Here is an 11,808-nt window from a genome sequence, read left to right as displayed (position 1 = left end):
CGTTGTCTCCCCTCATGCTAGCAAATGTAGTTATCAAGATCACCAGTTCGTAAGTATCTTTGAGTTAGAGGGGAGGCACCATGACATATCTCACCATACTTATACAACACCCTCCTTGCTATGCCGTGTGAACCAAAAGCAACAATGAGGAATGAGCACCAACCCAAATATATACAAATAAATTTTCACAAACCCACTACATTCTTATTATAACAGTCGCAAAAACCACGGACTTCATGTACCAATTTCACAAATCTGTCAATACTCGCTTTTCGCAAAACTACAAGTCCTGTAACTGACAAGGCGGGTCCACCTGGCGGATAGAGACAGCTCTTTACCGGCTTGTATGTAGTCATGCCGAGCAGAGCAAGGGGACAGAGAAGTGCGCGCGCGCACATATCTGATGGAACAATTCAAAAGTTCGAAGCAAAAGCAGGCTCAGGGGAACATGCTATGGCACACTTACAATGCTTCTTTTTTTATGCTTTTCTTTCTTTCATACTTCAATGACGGCACATCCTAAATGTAACCACAGTACAAGCCTAACTGAGTTTGACAATTGCAAAACAGACAAAATACAAGGAAACAGAAGGAGGATGGCACCAATCCCATACTCCAACAATGAACTACCATGTCATAGATATGCATTACCAATAATTCATAACAAAGGCACAGCTTCCTGCGCACTACAAAGCAAACCTGACCAATACAAAGAACTAGAGTATGCAAGACGCAAAGGGCTACCAGCCTTGTGAAAATAATAGGCTTGTATGAATAGCTTCACAACCAGGAAGCAGACTCTTTCAAGTATAAAAAAAAATGAAACCAAACAAATCCATGTAATGTATCCAATGCAGCAATTGACCTGCAGAGTGACATCAAGAAGAAAATTTAGTAAGAGCAACACATAGGAGGATAAAAGTTGCACAGGTTTGGTCAAACGATTAAATACAGTAACTTTAATGAACATAAATTTAAATGCAGTCATGAAAGCTGACTTTGGATGCAGAGAAGTAAATGAAAGCAATATTGAAATATCATCATGATTTGATGGAAATACAAATTTAAAACATTTCATAAGGACATATATATCATATGTCTTGAATTGCAAAGATCATGGGCTCATGTCATGGCACAAACAATGACTTGTAGTCTGGTACTAAAACAGTACAAAGTTCTAGACGAAGGAAAATCAAACTGGCATAAAGCTCTATAAAACCACAACCTTTCAAGGCAATCTGAGCTGCTTCAAATAAACAGTGCTTGAATTTTATTTACTTTGAAGGCCACCTTAAAAAGAATTTTATCGCCAGAGCTTACACCAGTGGTAAAATTACTACTGCCTACTGCCTAGGTTGAAGTCCCTCAAACAGATCATTAAAAACTATACTACTGGTATAGTCGCCCCACCAAATTATTCTACAAAACAGCAACCCTATCCATCTGAGCAGTTTATGGGTTGACGATGTAGTATCGCAGCATGTTGGCTAACTATATTTTAGGTAAAGGGGGCACCCAAATCCCAGGGGACACCAACAATTTTTCATATCCTAGGGTGTGGGCATCCCATTAGTAAATTTATCATGCTGCACCGTTTAAAAAATTGTCAAAAATATTGTATTTAGCACACACAAAAAAATGCTGCTACAATTCAGGTTCAAATTCGTCCTAGATGTCATTGTGTCAAGAAACAAAATAGACAAGAATCAATCTGGCACTGTTCACCATTTGCTGACAGTAAAACTTGTGTTTTTTAATCTCAACATCAAAGGTGAATTTAGGATTGAATTTTGCAGGTTTAATTTGACTTTGTGTGTACCACACACATGATTTTTCTGATAACCTTTTCAAAACATTACAGCATGTTGGGTTAACTATATTTTGGCTAAAGGGGATGCTCAAACCCCAGGACACCAATGATGCAGTGTCAGAAAGCAATGAAGTTCATATATCAAAACATGTGGATTTAATCAGTAAGTACTTGTGCTACCACACTCAGATCACTACTACAACTATCTTCAAAGAAAAGTACATCAACTTGTCCGCCAAACCACATTGCACAGAAAGGATCCGTAGTCTAAAACATTTAACGCCAGTAAGTGCATGGATGCAGGTAAAGGAAAAGAACAATGAATATCATGAGTGCATATGAAATTTAAATCCAATCTATTAGCAGATAAACATACAGTTATTGTACTCACCAAAAGAGAAAATTGGCACTGATAAAAAAGCCTTGAAATTCAATATGCCGTAGAGCATATTGTTCTACTATATATGTTCCAGCGCAGTATGCAAATGTGGAACTCTCCTCCTAAATAATGGCTCAAGGCGGAAGGATGGAACACCACGCAGCCACCTCTTAATGTCATACATTTCATTCCAGGCTTGAACAATTTCATCAATCTTGAACCCCAAACCTACAAAGCAAATCTCACAATCTTAGAACAAGTTCTCCACTTTTTTTTATTGTTCATTGTTTAAGAATGACTTCGAATAATAAGGGTAGGGTTTGAAAGCATTCAGCATAGCATACAATGAAAATTTCAGCACTTGATGATAACAGCCTCACAGTTGTAGAGTCACAAATGCAAATTTTGGGCTCATGCTCAACCACTAACAGTTAATGATTCACTAGATGATAATCTTTTAAAAAATGTTTTAAAAAAATCATCTAAAGGTACAGAAAAGAAGTTCAAAGCGATCTAAAACATAATGCATGTGCTAGATAATAATCTTTTAAACAATTATAATAGGTGCAGTCCCAAAAGTCAAGTTCCTATTATCAATTTAACAAACTCAGTGTGACTAATATAATGGCTTCACAGAGCAAATAGCAATCAGAACAATTTAATGAACACTTTACAGAATCCCTGCATAATTCTTAAAAAAGTGTAATTCTTATGGCGAAAATAAACCAAAAAAGAAAATTTCCCTTACCATCTTGGGCGGTTTCATTGGCGCAGTGGTTTTTCACCAGCACAGCAATATCTGTAGCTGTAGCTCCCCCAAGTTTAAACTTTTCAATAGCTGCCATCAGGCAATCTTCCCACATTGGAAGACTTAATTTAAATTCCACAACTGAACGCTCATAAAGGAGCATACCCCATAAAATGTTTATCTGCGACCTCAAATTGGAAGCCTGTTCAGCCGCGTCATCAGTGGATACATCCTTGATATACTCCTCCAGGCCCATCTTTTCTAGCACAACATTCTCCTGGCTAGGTTTAGATCGATTCTTCAGACGCTGTTCTTCCGTTTCCTCCCACATTTCTATACCCTTCTCAATGTTATCCTCAGCTTTATTGAAGAGCTCCAAGATTTCAGTTGAGCATGTTTCCAGATCCATGTTACTACCAATTGCATAGTACCATGACAGTTTGGCTTGCTCAAACTGCTGATGCGCGAGTGCAAGGAAACCCTCGAAAAAGTCCGGCTTGGCCTTCACGGCTTCTTCATATGTCTTTCCAGCCTTATTGTACTCTTCCCTTGCCCACTCATATGCTTCCTTCACTTGCTCAAGCACCAATTCTCTTGGAGAATCTCCTGACAATAACAACCTCTTCCTGGCCCGGGACATATGAACATTACCCCAGTGGAAAAATGCAAGAGCTGCCATCTCCTGGAAGTTTCGCTCTGCAAGTTGAAACACCTCTTGAGCTTCCTCAGTAGTAATAGTGTCCTCAATTGCCTCAGTGTAGAGCTTCATACTAACTTCATGGAGATCCAGATACTCATCAGAGCTAACCCCGACATGGTTCTTGAAAAGCCGAGCGAATTGCACAATCCAATCATCAATACAAGTCACCGTGCTCCTATCCTCATCCTGCCTATTGCTTCTGATACTTCCATTATCCGACGCGCTGTTCACATTTTTCTCCAATGGCCCACTATTTGCATCATCAACATAAGGTTCATGCTCCGGGTTGGCCTCAGTGACATACAGCCGAAGTGAGCTCCCAGGCTCAGCCAACTCCTGAGCCCATTTCAGCTCATCCTGGTTGGTGATTGTCACAAGATCACCCTCCTTGTCCTTGTACTTGACAAGAACAGCCTTCAGCCCGGGAAACTTGCTCCGGACGGCCTCGCGCAGCTGTGCCATGCTGCAGCTCGCCGGCACCTGAGCCCACCTTATGTCCTCCCCAAACACAAGTTTCACCTGCCTCGGCAGCTCCTCAACCTCTTCCTCCTTGACAGATTCTGCCATTTTCTGCTCCTCGGCCTCCTCCACAGCCGCTGCCGCAGCCTTGGCGGCGAACTTCCGTCCTCCCCTCTTCTTGCGGGGCTTCTGCTTGGGTGCAGCGGCCACCACCTCCTCCGGCGTGGGCATGACCTCCTTCTCGTCCAAGACAATCCCCTTCTCCTCCATGGCCTTCTTGACCCTGTCGGCCACATCCAGCGCGGTGAGGTTGTTGGGCTCCAGGGCGAGCACCTTGTTGACGTCCCTGCAGGCGAGGTCGAGCCTGCCCAGCGCCTCGAAGCAGCGCGCCCGCTTGAGCAGCGCCTTGGCGTACTTGGGCGAGGCCTCGAGCGCGATGTTGCACTCGTTGATGGCGCGGTAGTAGTCGGGCGGGCTCATCTGCATGTAGCAGGCGGCGATGTTGCTGTGGAGGTAGGCGATGTCGGGGTGCGCCCGGGGGAGCAGCTTGATGGCCTTGTCGTAGTTGAGCAGCGCGCGGTCGTAGTCCCGGCGCTGGAAGAGCTTGTTGCCCTCCTCCTTGTGCTCCTGCGCCATGTCCGTGAAGATCGTCTCGTCGCCGTCGAGGACCTTGGAGCCGGAGCGCTCCAGCGCCGGCTTGCCCCCGTGCTCGCCGGACTTGCCGCCGCCGCCGCTGGAGGCCCTCTTCTTCTTCAGCGACGGCTTGCCCATCTCCGGCAATAAAACTACAACCAAAAAGCTTCCTCCTTTCCCTTTCCCCCCTTGCAATCACCGCACGCCGCCTCGATTCCTCAGGAAAACTCCCAAATTCGACGGAACCAAGGCGGAATTCGACAGAAATCCCACCCCTCCCCCGGCAAACCCTCCCAAACGGACCAACTCAAAGCAAGAACTCGAGGCCGCCGCCGCCGCCGCTCGCCTCAAAACCCAAGAAGAGCCAACGAAATCCCAACAAGGGTGGAGGTGGGGAAGAACCGAAGAAGAGGAAACCCAACTACCCAAGTCAAAGCTGGCGAAGGACAAACCGGAAGCCAACGAAGACGCGGTCGGGGCAAGGGAATCTCTCCCTATGTCGCGGTGGGGAATTGACGGATTGTTGGGATGCGTGGAACGGAATAAACGAACAAACTGCGAGTACGCGCTTAAGCAAAGCCACAAGAAGGCACTATCCCGTCGCCGGGCTTAAGCTTCTGGTCTAATCCTCTTCCTCTCAGTGGCGTGGTCGCGCGGAGGAGCAGGTGCTCACGCTAAAGCAAGGGAAAAAGAACGGTCGGGCCGTGCTGCACTGCCGCTAATCTTTTTTGATTAGCGTGTGTGGTTGGTTTGGGCGAACGGCTGCGGGTATACGGGACCTGGTCGGTCGGCGTCGGCGGGCGCGTGTGGTGACAGCGAGGACGCGGGCGCCGCCAGCCGGCCGATGCGCTGGGTGTTCGCGGTTGCGGGTGCGTGTGGTGGGGAAGCAACAACGGTGGCGGTGGTTGGCGCCGGACCGCCGATGGTGACATCGCCCGAACGGGGTCTTCCCGCGTCATCACCTGATTTGGTGATGAAGGTTAAAAGTTAAGCGCGCGCTAAGCCGCCGCCGCCGCCGCCCCCGCGGATTAGGTTAGGGTTTCCCGCCTCGGTTGCGTCGCGTCGCGTTCACTCTCCCCTTTCCCACCGGGCCAAGTAACGAATGGGCCAGGCCCGGGCACCCCCATTTACACACGTCTCGTCGCTTTTCTGGGCTGATTCGTGTAACAAATGGGCTGCAATAGGCCCACTTGTACCGCGACTCTGAGTAGTGCTCTCCGTGACGTGCCTCGACCAATCGGCGCGTGCCATGTCGGACTCGCCGCTCTCACCGACGTGCGGGTCCCATCTCGTCACGAGAACCCATCTCTCTCTTCCATAACAGTACGCGAAAAGAATAGAGGAGAGAGATAGGAAACCGCAGTGAAGTCGCCGGCGCCGCCGCGACAGGACACAGGAGCAGCAGAGGCAGCGGGGCCCGGCGATCTCGGCGGCGGAGCAGTAAGGGAGGCACAGGAAGCGAAGGGGCGCGGCAGGATGCACTCGTTCGGGCACCGCGCGAACGCGGTGGCGACCTTCGCGGTCACCATACTGGCCGCGATGTGCTTCGCCGCCTCCTTCTCCGACAACTTCAACACCCCGACCCCGACCGCCTCCGTCAAGGTACCAACTCCGCCTCCCTTGATTTCGTTTCAGCCCCCTTGTGCGCCCGCGGTCCCTGCCTGCCGTATCGAGGCTTGATTTGTTAACTACGGGCGTGGCCTGCTCGATCTGCCTGTATGCTCTAGCCGATTAGCTCGTCCGCCCTCGTGTGAATTCGCCTGTTGTGCTGACGCGACCCCTGTCGTTTGAACTGCGCAGATCTTGAACATAAACTGGTTCCAGAAGGAGGCCAACGGCAACGACGAGGTAACCGATCTCCGTACCCTTTTGTGTTGTGCAAATTGACCAAAACGAGCAAGAGATTGCTTATTCCACGAATTTGTTACAACTAGTTTGTTTGTTGTTTTTCAGGTTAGCATGACGCTGAACATCTCAGCGGACCTTTCGTCTCTGTTCACATGGAACACAAAACAGGTAATGTGTATTTCTGGTACTTTATCCCCTTTCCATCAGTGTTCACTGTATGGTATCATCTTGAGTACAAGGTCTATCCATTTCCCGGTGTAGTGAAACATAGGATTTACTGGAAAACTGAAAAGTAGATGGAAGATGATGTTAGTGTCCAAGATGTATTGAGAATTTGTGCCTCTGAAGCATAGGAGTGTTACTTATTTCTTTAGTGTCTGTGACGTAATGAGAATTTGTGCCTCTAAATTTTGGGGTAACTGTAGTTTGTAATAGTTGTCGGTTGTCGTGGAATGATCCTGTGAAAAATATAATGGAAATTTGCCATAATAAAATTTCATTGTATTATACTATGTGCTGCTGGAGTTCTAATTCACTTGATCTATTAATCCTGTCCAAGCAAAACTTAAGAAAGTACTCCTGCTTCTGTCTGCTTAACTGTACTTTTGTTGGATGATTGTAGGTGTTTGTTTTTGTGGCGGCTGAGTATGAGACTTCACAAAATGCTTTGAATCAAGTAAGTCCTTCGATGGTTGTTCTGAGTGACTCATTTCCCTGTGGGCCATTATGGGTGTTCATTTTATCATCAATTACAATTAGCCTGCAACAACTGCCCACAATGGCATGAGTTTTCTGCTGGGGACAGTATTGCAATCTCATGCTGTTGGCATTTGCTTGTGGCTTGCAGGAATGATGTTATATGTAACTTAATAATCGATTCTTCAACATATGTTGGGAGTGGTGGCAGATGCATAGAGTGGTTTTGGAAACTGGATTTACTTTGCTGTGGGGTTGTGCTAAATCTTTATACACAATTTAACCTATCCTGTTGTGTGACTTTTCCATGTTGATGGGACTTTTCCACCAGTATATGTAAACCTAGATGAACTATAGTTGAAGCTTATGTTAGTAGGAAACCCAAGTCTGTTATGCTAATTAATGCATGCCCATCTAAAGCCAGCTGAGCTAAACATGGTCAAAACAAACAGCAGTAATTGGTAAAGAGTTCTAGCTTGATGACAGTTGGCCCAAGTCAGCGTTTTAGTTCCAGATAGACAGTGCACTGATGTTAAATGCGATTACTGCTGTTTTTCCGAACTTTGGATGAGCACCTATACTCTATGTTTCTGTGTCTGTGATACAATCTTATGACTTTATAGAGACCTGTACCAGTATGATGTTCATTCCTACCCAATTGATTTGATTCATTTTTATTGCCTGCTGTTCTATTATATTTCAGATTTTCCTCTTATAACTGTACTGTGAGTGATTGTATTTGGTTTATGTGACAGGTTTCCCTTTGGGATGGAATTATACCTGCAAAGGAGCATGCCAAGTTTTTGATCCATACCACAAACAAGTACAGATTTATTGACCAGGCAAGCACGTTACATAGATTGAATGCTTATTTAATGTAATGTGTGAAATTTTATCACTGTGTCTGTGTCATTCATTTTGGGATGATTATTCTGAAATTTGAATGAATGAAGATCTTTTACCTTTGCTGCATACGTTATTTGACAATTGATATAATACACTTGCACATCGGTCTTTATTACTGTGTCTGATGCATGAACTATGCATTTACATGGCTGAGTCTTTATTCAATAGAAATTCTGAATCTATGTAAATTCTAGTAGAAAGTAATTGGTCCTGGACCCACTCCCATTTCTATCTGATCATCTTTCGGTCTTGACATTAATCATGGATAGCTATCAGTACAGATTGACCCTTGATTGTGTACTGTACATCCTATCTTTTGGTTGATATCAATTTGCTTTATTTAATTTTTTGGATGGCCGTAGTATGTTCCATGTCTCCTTCATTACTTCAATGTGTACGTACTGTACACTGCAACTATGAGCCCATCTATTTTGTACTGCTACACACGATTCTTTAGAGATTGCATTGAATGATTGATTAATGCCTCTCTTTCTCTCATTATACAGGGAAGCAATCTAAAGGGCAAGGAATTCAACTTGACAATGCACTGGCACATTATGCCAAAGACGGGCAAGATGTTTGCAGACAAGATTGTTATGACAGGTTATCGGCTCCCGGAGCAGTACAGATAGTCTGATAGATGCTGAATAGCAAAGACGTGGGAGCAGAGACCTGCAAGAAGTTTTAGTGGCAGTGGCATAGCTGATACTGAGCCTTTTTAATTCTAATCTAAGCTGAACATGTTATCTTATGAGCTTTTACTTCAGCTGAAACCAGGCGAAACAAAGTTGTACTTTGGGGAGATATGTATTTTCCAACTTTGCTTCGTCTATCAAAGTTGATTCTGAACCTGTTGATGGCTACGCGTTGATCTGAATCCGTGGGTTGCGATCTGCAGAACTGATGCACACCATTATGGCCCGTCAGTAGTAAGATGATGAGAAAGGGTTGCTGCTGGTAGCAGACCAGCAACCGGAAGCCAGTGGCAGTGAGCCCGTGACCTCACAGTCACGCAGCGGACGGTGCCTGGAAACGACATATCCGTGCGCGGCCGCGCAGGACCAAAAGAGCTTCGTTACGTGACTGAGCCATGTAAGAAAGCAATTGTCACCTTTATTTTTTTCCTGCACCGGCCGGAACAACAAAGGGAGCGATTGAATTGAGATGGAAAAAAAAACAAAGTCCTACACCGGAACAACAAAGGGAGCGGTTTGGAATTGAGATGGAAAAAAAAAAGGTTGAGTCAGACATGATAAGTCGTAACTCATCACCCTTACTCCCGACAACCTACCGTTTCTAAGAACCCTAGTCGATGGCCGTATCATCTACATCTTCACAGACCATACTCGTGCCTTCCTTGGATTTCATCAGATGCTTGGATATCCTAGTCCTAGCTAGCGTGCACGTAGGAGATGTTGATGCCTCTTTGTGCGCCGAAGGCAGCCACTCCAAGTAGCTCCTTACTCATGTCCACAGCAACCACCCATGCGTTGACATACCGGCAGTTAATCTTGGTTGTGAAGTACGTACTAGACGATATCAGCTTCTTCTTGCAGGCCGAGCACGGGCTGGCATGCGTCCAGGTAGGTCCCTGGCCTGAAGGGTTTTTTTTTTTCGAGAATACGCAGGAGAGCTGTGTACCTTTGTATTAAGAAGAATGAGTAGAATTGTTACAACGAGGGCCTACCTGGCCTGAAGGGTGACTGAGACATGCCTTCATGACATCTCTTTGTTTGGTATAGATACATTCGGTGGGTGAAGTAATTATGTTTGCTGGTTGCAAATGTACGTTCGATCACAGTGCCACAGTGGGAGGACAATGTTGATTGTTCCTAGTAGCTTAAAGCATTACTACTTCTACGCAGCGCATCCATGGCCCGGCCGGCCATATATAGAGCAGTAGTATGTTTCAAAGGCACGAAAACAAGTACCCCGAGATACTTAGACAAGCATGAATGTAATGGTAGAGTTAGGATTGGGAGGCGAAGGGAAGAGACCAATGGAAGGTTACTGGTTTTTGTCAGACAAGGATCGTTGACGAGATGAAAGACCTTTTCGTGGCTCCGAAGAAGCTGGTGTCCCTGTAAGATTGATTGTAACGGGCATCGGCATGTTCTTTATATATCCTGGAAAGACTGTCTAGGTAGGATAAGATACAAGGATTACACCGTATAGGACTCTAAGTTCTAGATGCATACAATGACATATCCGAACCTATTACATGTTTATTTCTACATCCCCCTCAATCTGAACGTGCAAAAGTTAGCCACTTGAAATATTAAGATTGCGACGAAACTCAACAAGATGGCGTACAGGTATGGACTTTGTAAAGCCGTCAGCAACCTGATCATGGGAAGAAATAATACGGACATCCAATTGCTTTTTAGCAACTCGTTCCCTCACAAAATGGTAATCTACTTCAATATGCTTAGTTCGAGCATGAAAGACCGGATTAGCGGATAAATAGGTTGCACCAATGTTGTCACACCGGAGAATAGGCACCTTGTGCTATGATATTCCTAATTCATCAAGAAGACATTGAACCCATATAATTTCTAGCGTAGCATTGGCTAAAGCTTTGTACTCAACCTCAGTACTAGACCTAGAAACAGTAGCCTCTTCTTCGCTTGCCAAGATATAAGATTAGCACCAAGGAACACTGCAAAACCTCCTGTAGATTTGCGATCATCAGAGCAACCAGTCCAATCAGCATCCCAGAAGGCACTGATGGCATTGGAGGACCAAACAAACTTCAAACCATAGCTGATAGTCCCACTAATATACCGAAGAATATGCTTGACTGCAGAGTAATGAACTAAAGTTGGACAATGGAGATACTGGCAAACCTTATTAACTGCAAAAGCGATATCTGGCCGTGTCAAGGTAAGGTACTGTAAGCCACCAACAATGCTTCTATAGCAAGTAGCAGTCTCAGAATCTAGAGGATCACCAACATCAACCTGAAGTTTCTCGAAAACTGCCATAGGAGTATGCATCACCTTACAATCCTTTAGACCAGCCTTAAAAATCAAATCTTTAGCATACTTGGACTGTGTTAACAAGAGCTCACCAGAATCAGCCTGTAATGACCTTGGTTAATCAGCCGAGTTAATCTTAAGACGAGTCCCTAATCCAGCTGACCCAGCCTTTCCTGAGCTTGAGCGCCTAAGGTCCGGTTCTCAGCCCCGACCCCTGAAACCCAACCCAAACCGTCGGTTCTCCTCTAAGTCCCAAAGACAGTGTTCCTTCAAATCTTGGAGCTGTGAGAGAATTAGAGACTGAGTGGTGGACCCACAACCAGATCCCTCGGTTCTCTCGAGTCAAACGCACCCGAGAAGCGTGCGTCCCGCTTCAGAGCTTCCTTGTCGTGTGGCTCAACTTCTGCGACGCGCGCCGCCTCGCCCAGTTGCCGGCCGCGACAGGATGGATCAGCGCGCCTTCCTCCCAATCGCAGCGGAAGCCGCTGCAGCCCTTTTTGCCTCACCTCGTCTCGCTCGCACCCTCGCCAGCCGCGCCAAGACGCCCCGTCGCCGCCGTGGCAGAAGTTTTGCCGTTGTCGCGCCAGACCGCCTCGCATCCCGCACCCATCACCTCGCCCGGATCCCCGGCCGCGCGCCCCGATGTCTTCC

General features: G+C 46.1%; 2 protein-coding genes across 2 annotated transcripts; one reads left to right on the top strand and one right to left on the bottom strand.

The window, feature by feature from the left end:
- Window positions 1–468: 468 nt before the first annotated feature.
- Window positions 469–5,453, bottom strand: LOC101758725 (protein PHOX1). The gene is made up of 3 exons (XM_004957545.2): window positions 2,938–5,453; window positions 2,202–2,417; window positions 469–865 (listed from the first exon to the last, which is right to left on the bottom strand). Exons 1-2 carry the CDS (start codon window positions 4,865–4,867, stop codon window positions 2,269–2,271), a joined length of 2,079 nt encoding a protein of 692 aa, XP_004957602.1. The 5' UTR covers window positions 4,868–5,453; the 3' UTR covers window positions 469–865; window positions 2,202–2,268.
- A 606-nt stretch (window positions 5,454–6,059) lies between these two features.
- On the top strand, window positions 6,060–9,042 carry LOC101758318 (signal peptidase complex subunit 3B). Its single transcript, XM_004957544.4, has 6 exons — window positions 6,060–6,331; window positions 6,530–6,577; window positions 6,683–6,745; window positions 7,200–7,253; window positions 8,029–8,115; window positions 8,686–9,042. Exons 1-6 carry the CDS (start codon window positions 6,206–6,208, stop codon window positions 8,809–8,811), a joined length of 504 nt encoding a protein of 167 aa, XP_004957601.1. The 5' UTR covers window positions 6,060–6,205; the 3' UTR covers window positions 8,812–9,042.
- Window positions 9,043–11,808: the final 2,766 nt, after the last annotated feature.

The sequence above is a fragment of the Setaria italica genome, chromosome II (assembly GCF_000263155.2).
Source record: "Setaria italica strain Yugu1 chromosome II, Setaria_italica_v2.0, whole genome shotgun sequence".
NCBI lineage: Eukaryota > Viridiplantae > Streptophyta > Magnoliopsida > Poales > Poaceae > Setaria > Setaria italica.
The sequence above is the reverse complement of the archived record's forward strand: the minus strand, read 5'-3'. Positions and strand labels throughout refer to the sequence as shown.